Source organism: Rhineura floridana, chromosome 5 (genome assembly GCF_030035675.1).
Source record: "Rhineura floridana isolate rRhiFlo1 chromosome 5, rRhiFlo1.hap2, whole genome shotgun sequence".
Taxonomy (NCBI): domain Eukaryota; kingdom Metazoa; phylum Chordata; class Lepidosauria; order Squamata; family Rhineuridae; genus Rhineura; species Rhineura floridana.
The window spans coordinates 122,157,794-122,180,669 of NC_084484.1; the positions used below are offsets into that span (position 1 = coordinate 122,157,794).

The 22,876-nt window shown below is 41.7% G+C and overlaps 1 protein-coding gene across 3 annotated transcripts in view; it reads left to right on the forward strand.

The window, feature by feature from the left end:
* Nucleotides 1-9,738: 9,738 nt before the first annotated feature.
* CADM2 (cell adhesion molecule 2) overlaps nucleotides 9,739-22,876 on the forward strand; it is an 844,740-nt gene continuing 831,602 nt past the window's right edge. For all 3 annotated transcript variants that reach the window (XM_061627959.1, XM_061627960.1, XM_061627961.1), the window contains exon 1: nucleotides 9,739-10,402. In XM_061627959.1, the coding sequence (XP_061483943.1) occupies nucleotides 10,342-10,402 (61 nt within the window). In that variant the 5' untranslated portion in view covers nucleotides 9,739-10,341. The remainder of the gene's footprint in view (nucleotides 10,403-22,876) is intronic.

Genomic DNA, 22,876 nt, shown 5'->3' on the forward strand with positions numbered 1-22,876 from the left:
GGGGTGATGATAGGCATGTCACTCACCTGGGAAGCTTGGAATGACCAGAGAGAGGGAGGGAGGGAGGGAGATGGAGAAAGGGAAACCTTGATGTATTCTTGATCATTGATATAACATGTACAAGGAAAAAATATACTATCCTATGCCCATTTATCTGGGATCAAGTCTCTTAAACTCAGTCAATCTTGCTGATAAGTAAATGTGAATAGGAATCTGGCTGTAAGCACATGCTAAATGCATCATACCAAGTGTTGTGTACATTTTACAACTATAAACAGCCGCTGCACCCTTCCCCATTTCCACTGAACCATGTAGAGTGGGATTAACTCTTTCCTACCCTCAGAGCTTGGAAAAGTTACTTTTTTGAACTACAACTCCCATCAGCCCAAACCAGTGGCCATGCTGGCTGGGGCTGATGGGAGTTGTAGTTTTAAAAAGTAACTTTTCCAAGCTCTGCCTACCCTATCATGGACCTAACACACACACTCATCTGAAGTTGCTATTCTTTCTGAGAGTGAATCTTCCATTGTTGCCAATAGATGCTTCTTTCCCATGAATAGCAAGACTGGGGAGTCAATTTTTATCAGAATCATGGGGGGGGGAGGGAAGACGCTACTTTGGCTATGAAGAAACCCCATACACATAGAGTGTCTATTGTAAAAAGATAAAAAACACTGGAAGTGACTTGCTTAGAATCAAGTGAAGTTTGACCCTAAGAAAAGGGGAAAGACTAGGAAGATCATGCAAGAGTTTGGGAGACCATTTGAATTAAGCAAAAAAAACCCAAACCCACCTTCATCCCCTCCTTTCTACCTCTTATTCATATTTCTTTTTCATCATCTTCTATCTTGTTCCTTATCTTCCTACTTTTCTGATTAAAAAAACCCCTAGATTAAATGACAACAATACTTCTGCAGAAGCCAAAGACTAATATAAGTTAATTAGATATCTTTTTTTATATTCAAAGTCTTGAACCACCCAAAGAGATGCTATGCAAGTTTTTCAGTCCAAGTTTTTGCTTTAATTCTAATTATATTTTCCTCCATATTTGTTATAGTTCACATGCAGCCTCTATACTTAAGAGGTGGTTGAGCACTGGCCTTCCTATACAGACAACCATGCTCAGCATGTGGTTGTTAAAAACGAAGCCCTGACATCTGGGGCAAGGGTAAAAGCATGTTTCCCTCTGCTCTGTACACAATTTGTCCTACATGTGAGTAATGCATACATAGGGCTAAAATCACACTCATATTTAGTTCATAATATTTCATTTGTATTAATTTTATATGACAATCTGTCAGATGGCATTCATTTAAAGTTCCTCATTCATTATCTGTTCATAGTTGGAGATAGGGGATGTGTTTATTAATTGAGGCTACTTTCCTGAGGATGTGTGCAAAGTACAGAAATCTTAAACAAAAGAGTGTATGCTCCTGAACAGATTAGATAGTGGCCTGGCACAGATGGAAGCACCCTGGATGATATGAGTAAACTGATGTTTAGGTGCAGTATATGTCAGATCCCTCAAATTTGCTGCCTATTTGTGACCAAGCCCAATTCTAGATTTTGACATATAATGCCCTAAGCAGTTTAGGATTCAGATACCTGAGAGAACACACTATCCATACCATTCAGCCCATGAGTTGAACTCTGCTGGGAGAGGGGCTGTTCCAGCGTTAAATGACATCCACGGATTAGCTACCCATCATAGAGCCTTCTCAGCAATAGCACCCTGGTTGTGGAACACACTTCCTCTGTAAGTTAAGATTTCCCAATCACATGAAGCCCTTACATGCAAGAGGCACTCATGTGTTGTTTCTCCTATACAGACAGAAATAAGGCCCACTATTAGGGGCAGGGCTAAAAATGTGGCCCTGTACCAGTTATACTCAAGTATACCATCCATGCAAGTAACTAGTGCATTGGGCTTTCATTTTCAGAATCTTGTGTAAGCTGCTTTAAGCATCTCTCAGGACTGTAAAGTGGGATAGAAGCATTCTAAATATTGAAATAAATATGTGGCTGTGGTTCACAATTTAAGAACATAAGAACATAAGAAGAGCCTGCTGGATCAGGCCAGTGGCCCATCTAGTCCAGCATCCTGTTCTCACAGTGGCCAACCAGGTGCCTGGGGGAAGCCCGCAAGCAAGACCCGAGTGCAAGAACACTCTCCCCTCCTGAGGCTTCCGGCAACTGGTTTTCAGAAGCATGCTGCCTCTGACTAGGGTGGCACAGCACAGCCATCATGGCTAGTAGCCATTGATAGCCCTGTCCTCCATGAATTTGTCTAATCTTCTTTTAAAGCCGTCCAAGCTGGTGGCCATTACTGCATCTTGTGGGAGCAAATTCCATAGTTTAACTATGCGCTGAGTAAAGAAGTACTTCCTTTTGTCTGTCCTGAATCTTCCAACATTCAGCTTCTTTGAATGTCCACGAGTTCTAGTATTATGAGAGAGGGAGAAGAACTTTTCTCTATCCACTTTCTCAATGCCATGCATAATTTTATACACTTCTATCATGTCTCCTCTGACCCGCCTTTTCTCTAAACTAAAAAGCCCCAAATGCTGCAACCTTTCCTCGTAAGGGAGTCGCTCCATCCCCTAGATCATTCTGGTTGCCCTCTTCTGAACCTTTTCCAACTTCTAATTTCTAATTTCCAATTTCTAAACTCCGAAAATGTTATTGACAATGGCTCTGACTTTTTTTGTTGATAGTGGCTGTTGGTGATCTAGAGATCAAAAGCTATATATTACAAACCATAAGACGTCTGCTTAAATATTGTCCATAAACTGGGGACATCTGGTTGATTTTGTGTTACTGTAGTGTGAAGCCCATATCTATTAAATGGATTTCACTATATGGCAAGTTCACAGCCTATTCATTAAGCCCTTTTTTGCAAAACTGGAGATCAGTTATAAGAAGCCCTTAATCATTCATGAATTACACTGTTTCTCTGTGTGTATACATTTATGGATTTCCATCAAAGCAAAAGTTGTTGGTGCTTGTAATGCAAGGGTTAAATTAAACCAGAAGTTATGGCCAATGCCGAATCATCATAGTTTAAGCAAAGCCAATGTCTATAAAAATGGCTATCTGCATTGTACACTCAGGAGCAGTTTTGTACTATCAAATAATTATTTGAAGGGAAACAGTTGGCAATGTCCAGGACTGGAACACTGACATCAGTTATTAACAGAACATGTGACTTATCCAATATAAGGATAAGGACTTAGACATAAAGGTTTGCCATGTATCAAGACTCTGAATGTGAAGAACCAAACTAAAACACAGTGAGGTGCATTCTAGGTACTAATTCTAAAATGAGAAGAAAGATATATATGGAGGACTGCCTACTATTATAGAATATAATTTCCTTTGCAGTACCAGGAGATGACTATTATTTAAAGAGCAATCCAAAGCCGGGCTGGTGGCAGTGGGGGATTGGAATGAGTTCAGGTGTCTCTCTGCCCTTCTCTCCCAGGTGAGCTGACATTTAGCTGGTCACTCCTTATGGCCTGAAGCAACCTCCTGCCCACTGATTGTGCCCACATGTTTTAGGGCCTCTGGTGGGATATCTACTAGCAGCAGCCAGTGGAAACCTCCTGAATGGGGTGTTCCAAGGATGCGGAGGGACTGATCCAGCCCAATATCCATTGGATCCCAAGCCAGTTTCACTTGCCATCACAAGAAGGTATAGGCTGTGAATATGGCAATGCCCCTTGCAGAGGGGGGAGGTTTATACCCTTAGTCACTGATTTTGAGGAGGCTCTATGATTTATTGAGTTAGTATACCCTGAGATATGCTGTAACTTTAAGCTGATTCTCATGTTACTTTTGTACTCAAATATGCACAACCAAATACAAAACAAAAAGAATGAGAATGCACATTTTTCATTGTAAAATATGCACAAATTGGAGCTCAATCCATTGGTACTAGTAGTGTGTTAACTGAAGAGGAAATAAATTAAGAGCAACTTTGTCTTTTGATGGTGTGGTTAACATAATGTCCTGCTAATCATAAAGACAAAACTGCTGATCAGGCCTGTGTTCTTGGTTCCCTTTTGTATGGCAATGAGACATGAAAAATTTTCAGCCAAAAAGGAGAAAAACAAAGATCTTCCATTTTTACTCTGCCAAATTAATATAAATAATGTGTATGTCTTAGTCTGGGCTAACTTATGAAATGTCTCTTTCTATTGTGAAACAGGGATTATTGTTTTGGTTTGAGCCTGTGCACAGGATACATGATGCATTCATTTAAAAAGAAGCATTTTAAGATAACAAGACCAGAGGTCACCCAATATAAACACATCTATAAATGTGACTTAAGAGACTTTATCATCAATGAGTGGAAAGCTTTGGCAAATAATAAGAGCATTTGGCATCTCAGACTCTGGACAGGCATAGTAAGCCATTATGTGAAATGGCTTCTACAGTTCCAGAACAAGTGCAAGTGCAAAATATGACACCTGTATCAGCTCCTGTTGATCCAGGACTAGACTCTTCGGCCCCAGAGGAAATAAAATATCCACATCTTCAAAAAGGATGCTGCTAGTCCATAATTTTATAATGAAGCAAGTTGCTATATAGCGGACATGGTTTTGCTGTTCCCTTCTCAACTATTATTGAAAGTATTCCAAGTGTTATTCTATCAGTGTTCCTATGTAACCTTTGGGGCCCTGAATAATGAAGCATGCCTTGTCCCACAAACAAGCATAGTTTTATGGTTGTATTGCACTTGGCCACCTCTATGTGGGTGTTCACACATTTTTACTGGACTTTGTATAAGACACCTATGAACAATGATTTTGATAGTCCTGTGCTATTCAGAGAAGGTCCATGGTCATTAACTGGGACTCACTAATGCATGGAGCCAGAAAGAAACGAGAGTCTTCAGTGGTGCTATGGTGCAGCTTGTGAGCAGCAAATTTAAGGCATTTTAAACTGTTCTACTATATCCAGTTATAGTCACACAGAAACACATGTGAAAGCTTTAATGAATAGAGATGCTCACTCTATTCATCTTAATAGATGCAGCTAGCTATTTCAGTAGGGTGTCAGATGCATCATGATGCAGATACGTATGTACATCCAAACATGCATCCACATTGACAATGAAAAGGGTATTTACAAGTGCAGATCTCTTATGCAGATCATGTTGATTGTGTTCCTACTGTCAATCTGTTCAGTATCCACTTCAAATACATCATGTTAATTTGCACCCTGCCATTCCATTACAGACAGACATTTTATCTGAGATATTGTCGTTCTGATATCATTGATACTGAGGGCTCATTCAGACGGAGCAGGATAATCCAGGTTTTCCATATCCGCTCTGTCAGCTGAGAGTCCTCACTTGCCCCTTTTCCCGCTCCTTTCCCGCTTTTTGCTGATATTAAAAACACACTTTTTTACCGGCCGCACACGCAGCCCGAACATGCGGCATCTTCTCGCTTTTTTCCTATCCATGCCTACGACACATCTGATTCGTTGGGAAAATATGACGTCTGCTCCCCTCTCCCCTTCCACTGCTATCAGTTCTGCGCATGCGTGCTTGAACGCGGAAGCGCAAAAAGCTGGCGGTCATGGCCCAAACCGAATTTGAAGGTGGCGGCCACGAGTCCTCCTGTAGCCTGTGGGGCCCTGGGCAAAATCATAGGTGGCTGATGAAAGGGCGGCGGGCAGCACAAAGAACCCACTCAGGCAGAGGATTCGCACCTCCCCCCTAAAAGCCGTGAGCACGCCTGCTTCACAGCTGATGAGCCGGAATCGGGCAGCACAAGGAATTCACTCAGGGGATTCAAACCTCCCGCCAAAGTACCTCACACAAACCCGATTCACAGCTGATGAGCAGAGAGGGGGGAAGCTGTCCAGCCACTCATCTGGGGATGGGGGATGCCCCAAGAGCGGGAAGCGGCTTACGAGGCTGCATGGCTACAAAGGAGAAAAACACGCCACAGCCCACCAAGCTTCTCATCGCACACAAACAACACCTATGGTTACGGTGTTCCCCACTTTACAACTGGGCTCTCTCTTTTAGGCTGTCCTAAACTAAAAGTCTTTACGAAAGTAGTGATGGCAGCAGCAGCACATCTGAGACATCAGACTGTGCATGTATTTCCTTATCTGGATGATCTCCTGGTCCAGTTGGATTCTCTGTTCCAGGGGCAGAGACTTTTGGACTCTCTTTGTCAACATGGCTTTCTGGTGTACATTGTGAAAAGCCAGATTCTTACATCACAGGAGATGTAGCACCTGGATGCAGTGAAAACGGTCTGGAAATTACAACTGGTGCAGAATGCGGCGGCACGCCTGCTTACAAACAGCTGCCGCCGTGATCATATCATGCCGGTGTTATTTCATCTACATTGGCTTCCAGTTGTTTTCCAGGCCCAATTCAAGGTGTTGGTCTTAACCTTTAAATCCCTATACGGTCTTGGCCCAGTTTACCTGAAGGAGCACCTCCAGTACCACCAACTAAGCCGCCCGACCAGATCAGCCACACAGGGCCTTCTCTCCGTCCCACCAACGAAAACAGCTAGGTTGGTGGGGACTAGAGAGAGGGCATTCTCAGTGGCGGCCCCCACTCTCTGGAACTCCCTCCCGTTCGATCTTCGCCATGCCCCTTCCCTAGATACATTTCGCCGAGCCTTAAAAACATGGCTCTTTGGACAGGCCTTTGGGGTCCCCGGGGTGGGCTAATTTCTTTATTTTGTTTTAAAATTATCTATTGATGGCCTGTACTGCCGCTTTTAAAAATGGTTATTGTTGACCGCGCTGTATTTTATTATGTATTGTATTATTATGTATTGTTGAATTTAATGTTGTACGTCGCCTAGAGTGGTTTCGGCCAGATAGGCGACCAAAAATTAAATTTATTATTATTATTATTTTATTATGTCTGCTTGGCAAGTCTTGCAGAACTGCGCATTTGTGGTAAACCAGAATAGTTATTCCATTTGGCAAGCGAGTTCTTGGATATTTCCAGTTTCAGCTTGCCAAACACTCCCTCTGGTTACAGTTAGCCATAAGTCAGGATCGCAGCTAATTCTGTTGCTATGGGCGAAAGGCTATAGCTCTGTGACAGAGCACCTATAGCAGCATATCTGCTTGGCAAGTCTCGCAGAAATGCGCATTCGTGGTAAAGCAGAAAAGTTACTCCATTTAGTAAGCGGCTTCTTGGCTATTTCCCTTTTCGGCTTGCCAAACACTCCCTATTGCAGCCATTTATAGGCCCCAGCAAGTACATCATAATTGGGGCGCAAAAGTGATTTGTGTTTCCCCTTCCAGTTTCCCCTTCCTTCTGCTGCTTTCACAAATATGCTTTCTTGCATTTCTGCAATCACGTTAATCCAAAATGGTTAAACAGCCCTGTTACACTCCTTTTTATATACACGAATGTCTCAATTCCCATATACTTTGGAAAGCAATGCAGCAGCGGTTCCCTTCACACAAAGAGTGTGCGCCGGGCTCTCTAGGAGGTCAGAGTGCCGGCCTCTACTTCCTGCTTCTGCGCAAACCTGCATTTCTGCACCTGCGCAGTATATCCAACAGCACTGATTGGCCACGTTTTCCCGGGCGACGTTTCCACACAAGCACAAACGTGCAAAGGACGGGATTGGCTGGAAAAGAGGAGGGGGACTGGGGAACCACCCCAGGACCGCCCATGCAACAGCGTCATCTCTTAAATCCGCGGTATTGCGTCAGAGCGGCCAAAGGAACCGCGGATGATTCACGCTTTTAAAAAGTGTATCGCATTTTCCGCGGTTGTGCGAAAACGGATTTAACCGCGCGAAAATGCGCTTTTGCACTTGGCGTCATCAGGACGACCGAAAAATAATGAGAACACAAAGCGGTCATGTCACACATTTTGCAGTCGTCTGGATGAGCCCTCAGCTCTGCACATTAGAATAGCAGGTAAGTGTAGTAGCAGACAATAGCATTCCACAGTACTGTATCAATACTGTTTTTAAGGGTCCCAAGAAATCTTACAGTACATGAGGATGGATAATGCTGGGAAGAAGGTGTAAACTCCAAATCAACCCTTTGGTGTGTGGGAGTATTCCCTAACAACCAGTATATTATGCACAGTTGGTTTCATATGGCCATTTTGGGGATGGGCAGTGCATTTCATGGTGGTTTATTTTTTGTGGTTATGGATAAACTCACATTGTTGTTTTTATTAGTATTTTAGTAACCTATTTTCATGTTTGATTATATTGTATTTTACTGCCAGTTGACTTGAGAATGATGTGATGAAAAGGTGGGATACACATTTGATCAATTTGTACACCACTTTGAGAGTCTTCTGATTAAGCAGTCTATACATCTTTCTAAATACATAAATAAATGGATGCAGAAAGAATTGCTATTAAATCAGTAGTGGCTGGGGTCCATTGGTACTGGTAGAGAAGGCAGGGAGGCTAACAGTAAGTGGAGCCACAGCCTACTGTTGGTCTCTGACAAAGCAATGATAGGTGCAGCCAACTAATTCTAGTTTTGTCCCTATCCTTCTAAGGTGGAGGAAGCTGACAGCCAAGGCCACCGCCTGAACTGGTTGTAAATAAAAAGGCAGACAGGTGGGACCTGACTGAGGGCAGACTGAAATTGTTGGTGCACTGCCTCATTTGCCCTAACGGACCATCCTCCACGGTTACCCTTTACGCCTGTGTAAATCCAAGTTATGCTAGCATAGTGACGTTCCAACACAGCAGCAACGACATCACATAAATAAAACTTTAAATTGGCAGCCAGTCCACGCCTTCATAGCTGCCGTGGTGCGAGGAGGAAAAAGATAGGCGGAGTTAACATGGAAGGAGAGGATCAGAAAAGTGGCATTATTTCAGATGACGCGCTCTCTCATGGGTCCATTTCACCTTCCGTCCCTACGCCGTAAATGATCATTCTTTGCATTTCTGCTCTCAATGGTTATTCCACGCGTGACTCATCCTTGTCTGGTTATCCGCCCTTTATCCCACTCCCAGCACCTCCCCAGCGCTGATTGGATGTCTTGTGATCAGCCGTGCTCTGTAGTCTTCTGTCCGTCTCTCTCTTAAGCTACTCACATAGCAAATTATCCTTTTAAGAATCTGTTCCTGCTACTGCTGGCTGAGCTGTGACCCATTTTCCCAAACGCTCGGTCGTTCGCTTGCTCGGTCCTTCTCAATCGCTTTTAAGTGGGCTCAATTTCAGGCCGCTTGCCTCGCTTGCGATTGTCAAGTCAAAAACCAGCCACTTTCAGAACTGCCTTTGGACAGCGACTTCCCTTCTTCAGCCCTTCCATACCTTTTATTGTTTTTTCCCCAAATCATTCATTGGCTCTTAAGAAATGCCTAGTTGTATTTCTCATAGGCTCAGGTAAATGCCAGTCCAAAGTTGAGACAAAAAGGGCGGGAACTGCAAGCAATAGGTCTCCTTCAAACACGGACGTTCTCACAGAACTCACTCACCAGCTTTTCTCTTGCATCGGTGCTGCCCGCTGACAGGTTGAATGTACAGGATAGACCCTCTTCCATTGGAAAGCTGCAGCTGCCTGTCATGTCCTGGCCCTGTAGGGGGGAGGACGCTAAAGAGAGCGTGGCTGTGCGAAGGGAGGGCATGTCTAAATCCCAGGAGGGGCGTGGTCTTATTAGTTGGAGGCGTGGCTATTCTGAGAGAGAGAAACGCGGGTTGGAAGGGGGCGGAGCCCTGTTGGAGAAAGGAGGGGGGACGTGGGGAGGGGAGGGAGGAGGTGGCGGTGGCGACGGTAGCGGCGCGCGCGCTGAGATTGCCCTCGTGTCTAGAGCTGGAAAAGGGGCTGGTGTAGCGGAGCAGTCTCCCTGCGAGCTGAGGTGAGAGAGCGCGTGCGAATCAGCAGGAAGGCGAGCGCTGCAGCTGCCCGTTTGTCTCCCCAATACTCTGACCGACGGAAGGAGGGTCGGCGAAAGGAACTCACCCGGGGTTCGAGAAAGGGGCAGCCGTATCCTCGGGAGGAAGGAGTGTGGGGAGGAAGTGTGCAACCGGGTGCCCCCCCCGAGGAAGGACCGGGTTGGGGCGAACTGAGGGGGAAGACGAGGGAGAGCCGGCAGCCGCTCGCCTCCACTGCAGACCCGCGCGACCCTGGTCCTCCTCTTCACCCCGCTGGATAAGCTGAGGGAGACACTGCGGCGGCAGTGGCGGCGGCGGCTCCTGCTGGGGGAAGGACGAGCCCGGCGAGAGGAGGAGGCGGAGGAAGAAGAGGAAGAAGAAGAGGAGGAGGAGGAGGAGAAGGAGACGAAGAAGACGAAGAAAGAGGAAACAGTGGCAGCAGCGGCTGCGGGATTCTCTGCCTCGCGCCCAGCCAGCCGGAGGGAAACCCCCAGGATGCGGCTGAAACCGAGCGTCGTCTTGCGCTTCTACGGTCTCTGCGGGATCCTCATACAAGGTACCACCCCCGCCTGTCCCCGTTTTGCCGTCGCCGCCTCTTTGCCCCCCGCTCGCTCCCAACTTCAGGCTGCGATGTGCGTGCGAAGGCTGAGGTGGGGCCGTGGTAGGGCCGAAGGGGCAGCTTGGTCCTCTTCCCCGCTGCCCTGTCAAGACCCTTCTGTTGACCTTATTCCCCCTCCTGTCGCCTCCCCCCTCCCCCCGGAGACTTGCCGCCAACCTGCCCCTCGTTTGTCTTCGCATCTCTTCGCTCCCCCCTCCCCAGGCTCACGACTGGGTTCTCTAATCCTGGGCTTCTGTATCCCTTTATCTGTCCAATTCGCTTCCCCCTGGCTTCGTATCCCCCCCCCCTTTCGTCTATCCATCACCCCTCGGTGCTTTCTCCTCCTCTACCACCTCCTAGTCTCCAGCAGCACCACTTGTACTGAGCTTTCCATCCTTAAAGTGCTGCACAAACATTAATCCTTTCATGCCCGCCCTTAAAGTCCTCCCCTGGTGCCTTTCCTCCCCTGTAAGTCTTGCAGCCCCCTCCCCCCGGTTTCAACTCCTTGTAACGTTCCCCTTCAGCCACTCTTTTTCACCCCATCGACGATGTCTATAAAAGTGAGAGGGGAAATGAAGAGAGAGGAACAACGTGTGCACTGCAACACCATCCCGTGGGGGGGGGAAGTAAAATGCTTTAAAGCTGAGCACTGGTAAAGAGGAGGATCAAGAGGCTGTACATGCGTGGCTTACTGGAGACTTAAAGATGTGCAAAGCTAGATTTCCTAAACCTTCCTCCCCCCCACCCTGCATCCCGCCATAACCTATACAATAGGGAATGCATCCTCACAGCGCCTTTTTAGATTGAATTCTGTTTGTTCCCTTGTTAGTCTTCCTTTTGTATTCACTATTGGCACTAATCCTGTCCTCGGGAGTGAAATGTAACAATTATAGTGATGGAAAATGTACAAGCTAGTGTCGTTATGCAAATGCATGGTTGTGGACATATGTGGATGTAAAGTAGGCAGGTTATTTCCAGCTCCCAACACCATCTCCCTCACCCCTTTGAAAATCGAAGTAAACACCAGGATGTATTAAGGAACAAGCAGAGAGATTCCATTGTTGCTGATGCTATTAAGAGAATGTGGCCATGGCGCTGGAATGTGCAATGAGGGTAAAGGATGTGTGTGCGTGTGTGCCTGTGTGTGAGATTGAGTGAGTGCGTGTGTCTTTTTGGTTGCAGTGTTCGAATATGTGGTGGGGAGATGCTTTTGCTGCCCCCTGTCCCTTCCTTTTCCCACAGGCAGGGAGGACAAGGTAGTTAGATACCCAAATGTCAGCATAAAGAACTCTTGAGTGTTAAGAATAATCTAGACAGCTTTTGGAGGCTCTAAATGAGGTCAGTGAGCACTAGCAACTTCTCCATGTTTTCCTCAGGATGGTTGGCTTTCCCCTCTAACAGGATTGGGTGGGGGGAGAGAATTGTCTTAATCACTCTGTGCTTAGGGAATTCAGAAAGAGCTAAGTGTGACCTTGTGGAATTCCCTCCACCCTCCTCTTCAATAGCGCCATTATAAAGTTTATTGTATTTCATGCCTCCATGCACTTGAGGTCTCGGAGAAGGCAATGGAAGCTTTTCCTTTCCATCCCCATCCCCAAAAGGAGAAGTAACCTCTTAAGGGAGTCTGTGACTTCCTTACATTTTGAAACCTGCATGCAGCCCCTGCTTCATCTTTTGAGCAAGCAGGATTTTTAAAAGCAGTGCTGAAAGGAGGTGGAATGTTTCATTTGGTGAATGCATCTGCAATGATTTTATATGGGTGACTATTTGCTTTTCTTACCGATATGTGTGAGCTGCTGGGACTGTCGAAGTACAAGGAGCTGCTGTGGTGCTACTCTATGGGATTATTTATTGGGGAATCTGGCAGGTGGCACATGTAGGGGGTTGCCTCTCTTACTGATACATTTCCATATGAACTGTCGATTCTCTTTGCTGCAAAAAGGGGGAAGCTCCCTTTATTGATTTTTCTTATCAGTATAATCGTGGTTGCTTCTGATGAAAGAAAACTTGATATTTCTAGGATGGTGTCTACTGCATTCAGTGCATAATGGGTTTAAGAGTAAACTCAGATTTTAAAATTATATTTGCCTGTCTAAATATGTGTATTGTTTTTTTTTAAAAAAAGAGCAGTGATTGTGCCAGGAAAAAAAATTGCACCACTGCAGGCAGCATCAGGTAAAAAGAGAAAGGCCATGCAAGAGGTTGCTTTTTGGTTGTCTGCATGAAGGTAATCAAGCTGGGCCTTTCCATATTGGATAGATAATGTCATATTTCTTGTTATATCACTTACCTATTACTTTCCCTATATTTTTAAAATGTGGAGTGTTTTTTATTTTTGTTAAACAGCGGGCATTTAGTCTTACAAACTGTCTGAGAAGGTTGCTTTTTAAAACGCTTTGCCAGACCTCCTCCTTTATGACTACAAACTGAATTATTCTGTATATATAAAGACCGAGTAGTGTGCCCTGTTTTGAGTTCTTCTTCATATGACTGGAATCAGACAATAATGATACAGAAAATAAATGCATATTGATGAGGAAAGTGAAGTATAGATAATGTTTGGATACTTCTCATTATTCTGATAACTCCATAGAGTCTTTTTTTTCCTTTTTTTTTTGGTCACTAGTTTGGTGTATTTGGAGAATGTACTGTGGACACCATTATCCTTGTATAGAAATATAGTTGTAACAGCTTAATTTGCTTTCTAAACTTTTCAGCTTATCATCTGAAAGTTCCTTTGGCCTGTCTTTCATATATTTTCCCTCTATGCTACTGTTTCTCTTTTGCAGAATGTGTTTTCTAGACAAAGACTTAAATTCATCCAAAATCAAGTTTTGCTGTGAATGCCTTCTGAAAGGGTTCACCTTTTTTTTCCTTGAAGGACATTCAAATCTTTTGAAAAGTAAATCTTTATTTTTTGTTTTATTTGTTAGAAATATGAAATATCTAGGGGCTGTGTAATCAAGGTAGTTAGTAAGGGAATCTGGCTTTATTAGAATGACTTCTCTTAACCATTAGGTCTGCTTTAACAATCAGTTAACAGTATGAGAATAGATCTTCCGCTTCTACAAAGACCCAGAAAGCCTCTAAGTAGGAGGTAGCATTTGTAGAAAGTGTAAAAATATGTACTGTAAGAACTTTCATGTCAGTTAATGATATTGGTGTGGAAGACAAAATATGAGCTTATGGTTTTGCTTAGTGAGGCCAGAAACATTATTTGTCTCTTAGGTTTGAACAGAAATGTGTACATGGTGAGTTTCTTTCACTACAGTTGCAGTAAAAAATCCTGATTATGTGAGTGTAGCCCCACCTACATGTCCTCATGTCTACAGCCAAATATTTTGTTATTTTTATTCACAGTGATGCTTAACATGTTATTTTTGTTTGATAAATTTGCAAAGCTAAATATTTGGAATTGCTAGATTTTTTTAATCCCCTGTATAAAATCAGTTATAAACTCACTTGTAAAAACTAAAACCAGTCATTAGATATGTAGGATACTTCCATAAGCTGTATATTGCATAATATATAGTATGAAATTGCAGCACATTTTACTGTACTTCATGTGTTGAGGTGTTAGAATTGTCCCAGAATTGTAGCTGCTGTAGCCCCCTGCTGTGCGATAATGCAAATGGCATCTAATGCTTTAATGTGCTGTGCTTTTGTGAGAACTGGATAGCACTGTATTAGATGCAGAAACTGTTACACTCAGCACTTTACTAGCACTGAGTAAATATTTCAGAGCAATTCTTACAGCTCCTCAAGAAAAAGTGTGATTGAAGTGAAAATTTCAGCGAGTGATTGTCAGTAGATGACTAGTTAATACAGTACTGTGTTGGAGCTTGATCATGATATGCCTTTTCAAAACATCTTGCTGATAAGTCTATAAATCAGAAACATATTTTTCTTCTTAAAAGTAAGCAGGAACAATGAGTTAGTTTTAATGCACTCTAGACATAATACTGTGCCTTAAAATAACAGTGTGGTGGTCATCCTGATCTTGTTAAAATAATTAAATACATTTTGATCTGTTTCTAGTGCTTCTGTATAAGGTGCATCATCATGTTAAGAAAATGTGCCACATATATGGCATGGCAGCATATTAAAATGAGGTTTAAGACAGTAAGTCTAAGGATCCCCCTCCTTGCCATAATGTGAATTCAAATGTAAGAAGGCATAGTGTAGTGTTTAACAGCATTTATAGAAAATAATACTTTTGTTGGTTTTTATTTTCTATATATAAAAAAATCTTGTGCTATTCCATATATGTGTATTTAATAACAACAAGAAAAATAATTTGCAAATTTACAATTACAACTCCAGACCTGTAAAGATTTTGAAAATTCGGGGGAATATTTTGTACAATGTTGCATGCTTATTTGAAAATAAAGCCAAATTTCAAGGGATACTTCCAAGTAAATTGATAGGTTTGAGGTAGTGTACATGCATGCAAGGTAACAATGTTTAACTTGAATAATATTAATTAGACTAAAATATATGTACACAGAACAGATATCGCAGTGCTACCAGAGAAATAAATTGATTAGCAAGTATACCATAGAAATAAATTTATAGGTGTGATCCTTATTTCTATAGGATGTGGATTGCATGAACTGTCATGTCATTTAGGGATGAACATAGGTGAGAAATGGTTTTTCTATTGCAGATTTGTTTTCACTAATATACCTGGCCAATAAATGTTTTTTCTTGGTATGTTTCTTCTGTTACTGTTTCTTTTCTTGGTGTTTACAGTTAGCATATCTGCACGTCTGCTTAGCTTACACTTTTTTCAACCCTGACCTTTCAGTAGGTCAGATGAAGTTTTATTGGCCAGAGTAAGTTCCACTCAGTTCACTGGAGCTGCATCTGCTTGCTTGAAGTATGACTTTTATCTTAACTGCATTTATACGTAACCATTGCCAGCTCTGGGTTATAAATGCAAAACATTTCAGCAGTTCTCTCACTCATTCTGAAAAGTTTAGCAAGTAGTTTAGGAAAAAGAAAAAGTTTACAGTTTGATTTGAATATTATAGTGATAACCTGGAAATTTGCTGTACAACTTTACATTGTTCAAAGTTTTGCCTAATGAAAGTTGAAAATCCTTAAGTTTTTTAATACGTTATCTTTTTGTTTGAAAATGTAATGTAATGACTAAAATTTTACACTGTGAAAAAAATGCTCTAAGTCTGTTTATATCATCATCATCATCATCAATTTCCAGAAGAGGTTTCTAAGAGAAATGTGACAAATGTTACTTGCTGGTATGTTATTTTTTGCTGTTAGGACCACCCATTCCAAGAGTGTAACAGTGGGGTTGAATTCTTAGACTTAGTTGACATTGCTGAAAGAGATAATTTATTCTGATAAGATCCCTAGAGTATTGCCCATTTGCAAGGATATTGTCTTGTTGATAAGGATCTATGAAGAACAATATAATCCATGGGTTCTCATACATCAAAGGACTTCTGATGTGGTCAGTGGGCTACTAGTTACACTGTTGACTTGTATAGGTTATGGCTGTACTGGAGTCCTACCTTTGACACTATGCATATTCTTTATCCTTATCGGCAGTTTGAGAACCAACAGTTAGTCCTTGGTTAACTTCAGGATCTAGGCCACTTCTTTCTGATGTTCCTGATGGATGTAAAGTATGATAGAAAGTTGATTCTGCTGCTGCCTCTTCTATTAACTCTTGGAACTATTCATAAAGCCTTTTAGCAAATAAGATTGTAGCCAGTGGGTACAAGAATTGGAGAGTTATAGTTAGGTTATTGTAATGTTGCATCCCTTTGAGGATATGCAAATAACTGTGTTTACAGTGTTTTGAGATTTGAGCTGAGTTGTCTGTTATCATTTTATTTGGGGGTAGATTGTCAATTTTTGGTTGGCTTTTGTGGGGTTAACTGAAATAGATAACCATGTTTTTATTATATGGACCGCTGAGGTGATGCTACATTACATTGTCAAGTGACTTGCACAGAAAATAAGTTATGGTTCTTGTACATATACATTTTTTGTCTTGTTTTTGCTCATGAATGGCACACATGGAGGTCTGCTTATTCTTTCATATTTTAAGTGTCATATTTCTCTTTGGCACCCTTTCTTTATCAACATCACTTGGACCTGAAACAGAAGCTGAGCAATGGGATAGGTGTTCTGTGCCTTCATCTCCCTTGGAAAGTATTGTTGAGCCAGACGACATTACAGGGCTTCTGTGGTCACCACAGAATGGGAACAGTGGACAAAGGCAGGACTGGTCTAAATTGATAGGAACTGTGAATCGATTGTAAGGGTACAGGTAGATTTTATGATACATGCCACTTTTTCTTTCTATGTGTATATCTGAAAGGAAAAGATATGTTGGGTTTTATGGAAACGTAGAAAAACTTCCTCAACTTTTTTTTAAGGGTCCAGGAAACCTAGTCAAACTTCAGGGACACTTCTGACAGAACGTAGGGAAGTTTCCTGGGAGAGTGTGGGACAACGTGATGATGGGACTTTGTTTCATGTTAGGTCAGTCCTTGGACTTCCTTCAGGTGAACTGTTCATCTTCTGAGGTCTTCTGTTACTACTTCTTCACCCTCTTCATCAGGTGTGATTTTGTCGCTTCCATGGTCTTGGTTGGTGGGCTTGGTTCTGCTTTAGGCACCTGTGCATTCACTGGCAAGGGGGCTGGCCTTGCCAATATCACTACACTCCTCCATCTAATATGACTGTAAAGGCCTACTGTAGTGCTGTCCTCAGGCCTGTTTACAGTCATACAGAGTATATAAAACCATGAACCAGTAATCAGGAATTGCTGACTGGACCAGTGATCATATCAGCCAGATAATTCCTTGGAGACATTGGCAAGCCATCAGATCCATACATCATCTGGCTGTAGGCCATTTTGAGGGTGGGGAAGGATGTTTGAGCAAAAAAACCCCATGTAAATCTAAATATAAAATAAATAAAACTCTGCCTAAACTTCAGCTCAATCAGATCTAATGTACTAAGCTGGTCCGTGGCTTTGGTGTTCTTTTGTAGATTTTCTTCTGTTATTTAGGACAATTTGTGTGTGCAGATAAAAGAAAGCCAAAGAAGTTTATCAATATTTTTTAAACAACAAATGAAACTAAAAAGACTCTTCTCACTCACTCACCTATGAAATGATAGCCAGGTAGCCAATATATTGTTACAAATATCCTAAAATTATAAAGTAGCAATATTAGTGACTATAGCATTGCTACTGTGCTTGAATCAAGCAGTACTCTTCAGATTTAATTATGAACAAAGTGTTTAAAAATGTTACATACTGCAGAACATCTTGAGGTATTTGGTCCAAACTGGGAATCTGCCAAGTGTATCACTTCCATAACATGGTGGCAAGGCCTTTGCACAACATAACGTCTGACTCCCTTTGCTGCTTATTTGCCTCAGATTTCTATCTCTTCTGAATCAAGAAACTGGCATTGAAAATGCACGCAGATGAAATCAGAACAAAGAAGCTTGAAGATGAAGCTTCATTCAATTCATGTAAACCTTCAGTTTTTTGAAACTCAACGTGAAAGTTCAGAGTATGAAGCTATGGCTCTTGTAAACATCAATTAAGGAAATAAACTTGAGTAATGGTATTGTTTTCAATGATTTATTTACTGAAATAGAGCACAGATATAAATAAAATTTAGGCAGATGGCTACATTGGTCTGTAGTTACTAAGGCTGCAAACATATACACACTTAAGTGAATTCAATGGGACTTATTTTTAGTAGACGTGTATGGGAGGTGTAGGGAATTTTTCACTGTCCAGATGTTGCTGAACTACAACTACCATCAGCCGAAGCAAGCATTGCCAGTGACCAGGGATGTTGTAGTTCAGCAACATCTGGAGGTTCCCCACACATGATATATAGGACTGAACAGTAAGATACTTAGGTATAATATAATAACAAAATGACACTGAACAATACATAATATATAGCTGGATATCAACATTTATTATAGTTCTTTAATTCTGTTACAGGAATGAATATTTCTGAGCCATTATGTCAGAAACTAGTATCTTCTGTTACTGCACAATAATAACACTAAGAGCTGCATACTGTTTCTAAGACCAGATGATAAATATTCTTAATGTGGATGGTTTCTATTTTAAACTTTTCATCTTCCCCTGTTTTCCCAAGTGGAAAAGCCCAAGATATACTTGAGTACTTTAGAGTGCATACTGTAATGATTTTTTATTGATCACTGACATATTTTTAAATATGCCAAACACAGCAGTTGTATGAGTGATACATTTAATTAGTAGAATAAGTATATATGAGGGGTGTGTAGCAACCGTAAGATTTGTGTTGTATCTGTATCATTTGGAAGCAGCCTGATCTGATTAGAATCTGCTCTGTGTCATGCTGATTCAGTTCATTTTGATCAGATCCAAATCTGATATATTAAATCTGAAGCTCAGATTTGCCCCCATTGTCTGTAATGGGGAGTATAAAAATCACTCCCCCCCTTTTTTATGTAATTGGATGAAATTGGCAGGGAAAGGAGTCCTCTGGAGTGGTTAAGGCTGCCAAATTTCAGGCAGATCCATCCAGTGGTGTTTGTGAAGGGAATAGGGATAGAAAGATTTGTCAGTTTTGGTTCTCTCAGTTTCTCATTTTGCCAATCTTAGGCCACATTCATACCATACATTCATTCCACTATTATTCCATTTTAAACAATCATGGCTTCCTCCAAATAATCCTAGGAAGTGTAGTTTGTGAAGGGTACTGAGTTGTTGTTGTTATGTGCCTTCACATATGACTTATGGTGACCCTATGAATCAGCAACTTCCAGTAGCATCTGTTATAAACCACCCTGTTCAGATCTTGTAAGTTCATGTCTGTGGCTTCCTTTATGGAATCCATCTCTTGTTTGGCCTTCCTCTTTTTCTACTCCCTGCTGTTTTCCCCAGCATTATTGTCTTTTCTAGTGAATCATATATTCTCATTATGTGTCCAAAGTATGATAACCTCAGTTTCATCATTTTAGCTTCTAGCGACAGTTCTGGTTTAATTTGTTCTAACACCCAATTATTTGTTTTTTTCGTGGTCCACGGTAACTGCAGAACCCCATTTCCCTACAATTTCTAGTTCTTCTCTGTTCCCTACTTTTGCATCCCAGTCCCCATGATTATCAGAACATCTTGCTTTGGTGTGTGATCAGTTTCTTCCAGGACTTCAACATAAAATTTCTCAAATTCCTCTTGTTCTGTGTTTGCCGTTGGAGCGTAGACTTGGATGATCATTATATTAATAGGTTTCCCATTTAATTTCATTGATATCGCTCACTGAGACCTTGCATTAAAGCTCGTAATTACTTTTGCTATGTCATTTCTCACTACTAAAGCAACCCCGTTTCTTCTTAATTTCTCATTTCCTGCATAAAATATTTTGTAGTTGCCTGTTTGAAAGTGTCCCATTCCCATCCATTTTAATTCACTCACACTAAGCAGTGTAATATTGATATGCTCTATTTCTTTCTTGACACTTTCTAACTTTCCCTGGTTCATGCTTTTCACATTCCATGTTCCTTTTGTGCACGTTGTACAACTCCGGACTCTCCTTTTGCGTCTGTATGCATCAGCCTCTAGGCTTCCTTTTGGCTTTGACCCAGTGGCGTCATTAGTCACAGCGCTACTTATACTTGTCGTTCCCCAGTAGCTCGCTGAGTGCCACCTGACTTCAGGGTCTCATCTTCCAGCACTGTCTCATGTTGAATTTTGGATACTCTGTTTTCATGGTAAGAGGTATTCAGAGTTGATTTACCATTGCCTTCCTCTGAGTTTGGATGCGTCTAAGTCTGATGTCTCAGCTTTGACCATTCCGCCTTGTGTGCCTCTGCTGGGAATCTAGCCTCTTGCTCTAGACTCCTGACATCATTGCTCTCTGCTTCTTCGATATTCTCAACCCCCCTCATCACGTTAAGGTGTGCATGCTAGAGGAGGACTGAGTTGTTAGGAGTCCCCAATTCTCCTCAGAGAGCTACAAGTCTCAGAGTGGTTTAACAATCAGTCCCTCTTCCCAGAGCACCCTGGGAATTGTGACCTCTATGAGGGAATAGGGGTGTCCCAAGAACTCTCAGCATCCTTCACAAACTATAGTTCCCTGGATTCTTTGAGGGAATTCATAACTGTTTAAAGTGGAATAATAGTAGAATAAATGTATGGTGTGAATGTAGTTTTAGATTCAGTTCTCCACATTTCTGCAGCAATTTGCATTTTTTAAAAGAATTCTCATGAAAATTCTCCAGTATTTTAATGTGAATTTCTCCTAATAAACACATTTTTGTAGGCAGTTTTGACTAGTATAGTATACACATTTTTTGCAAGCAATTTATCATATAATGTATTTTTGTATGTTATTTTCATATATTCATTTTTATGCACACTTTCCCCTAACATAAGTATTTTTGTAAACATTGGTTGGTGAACTGCATTGCAAAATTTGAATATGTGTGAATTCTGAAGGAAGATCTTGTTTTGGAAAGTGGATTTGATAGATTTGGCTTGAAATGCAACCTGAATTGAATGTCTCACCCATCCCTAGCAAGGAATCTTTCAGATTTTTTTCCTGCTGTAATTGGATGCAAACCACAGCATGGTCACCCATTCTGAGGAGTCGAAACCAATTGGGAAGGAAGCAGCCACCCCCAATAGCCTAATTCTGGTGCTTATGACCTGCTCTCACAGCCAAAGGTCAGGGGACAATGGAGGTACAGGGAAGAGATTCAGAGTAAATCCAGGTGACTAATGTGTGGATAATGGAGCTGTTTTTGTACCTTCTAATTAAAACAAGAATGTGATATATCTGGTGTGTCTACTCATCAATCATTTTAGTTACTTTTTATTACTCCTCCTTCCCATTTTAATATACTTCTTCCTGTCTACAAAGAGCGACACTGCCATGTTTTATCCAGCAATATTTTGTGAGTCTTAGGTCTGCTTTTACTTAGCAAAGCTCTCTGTCCCAGAGCGTACAACTATCTGACAGCTCTGAGAAATTTTAAGGACAAATTACTTCACAGCGTCCATTGCAATGGATGCTTAGGGATAAATATCTAAACAAATGGAAAATACCAAATTGACCTACATCTGTTGGATTATCAGTGTGTTAGTGGACCTGTTTCTATTCCTACCATACAATATGGCAAGAGACTGCTCTGATTATTCCCTAACTAGAAAAAAACCAAACTATTTAGTTGAAAATATAAGAAATAAGTTTCTGAGTTAGATGTAAATTCATCGGAAGATTCATTTGTTGCACCACAGTAATTTTTGTTCATGGTGGTTAGGTTTTTGTTATTTTGTGGAAACTAGGATTAACTGGTAAATTTCCTTTTATCGTAATAGCCACTGAGATTCGGTTTTTATAACCTGTAAGAGTAAAGTCGATGTAACTGAAAAAAACACCACATATTGCAAATGCTAATTATTCCATCTAATAGCAAATGAGTGCTCATGGCACTGCAGCCGGATACAGGACCACTGGAAAAACAACAGGAAATTATCAACATGTTCAAGGGAATGTTACAGTTTGCAGGGGAAAAAACTTTCAAAAAGCAATGCCCTTGCTTATAAAACCAGCCCATTAAAGGGCTGTTCAGGGTTCCAGTGAGGCATTCCCTCCAATCATCATTGTCCTCTTCCCTTAGTTTTCCAATTTTCTTTTTCATTTGATACAGCATCCCATAGCTACTGAGCATGCCCAGTCCTTATCTCGTGACTACTGAGCATGACTAGTCTTTATTGTTGTTATTATTAAGGCCTGGGCATGGTCAGTAGCCAGGTAATGTTGTGTCAGTTAAAAAAAAAAAAGGAAAACCAAGGGGGTTGAAGAACTGTGCTTAGAGGGAATGCCTGACAATCCCTGAACATGAGCATTCATGCTAGAATGGAGGATACACAGCAACATTTTGCTGCCAATTCCACTTGCACTAAATGAAAGGATTGCTGTCATCTGGACTGCAGAGAACTGCCAGGGAATCTATTTTTTGATTGGTTGCAGTTTGGCATCCTGTATTCTGGGACTCTCTGTGGGAACAACAGTGAAGATCAGAAGAGATTAAAGCATGTCAATCTGGCCTTAATCCTTGTGAGTTTGAAGGAATCCTAGCCACTCACTTTTCCCTTAGTCCATCTGGCCCTTTTATAGGGGAGTTGGACAATTGCTCTTCCTACATTGCAACATTACAGGTCTGACCCATTTAATGTTAGCCTGGTCTTACTTTGCTCAAAATAGCAAAGTCCATGAATTACTCATAGGTGTGATTTTCTGGTGGCATTGGTGAGTGGTGGATGGTCCTTGTGCTTTCAATGTAATACATTGTCTGAGAGGTTAAAAAGGGAGGCCAGTGGTAGACAACTTTTTTCTGTTGAGGGGAACATTTTCTATGGGTAATCTTCTGGAGGCT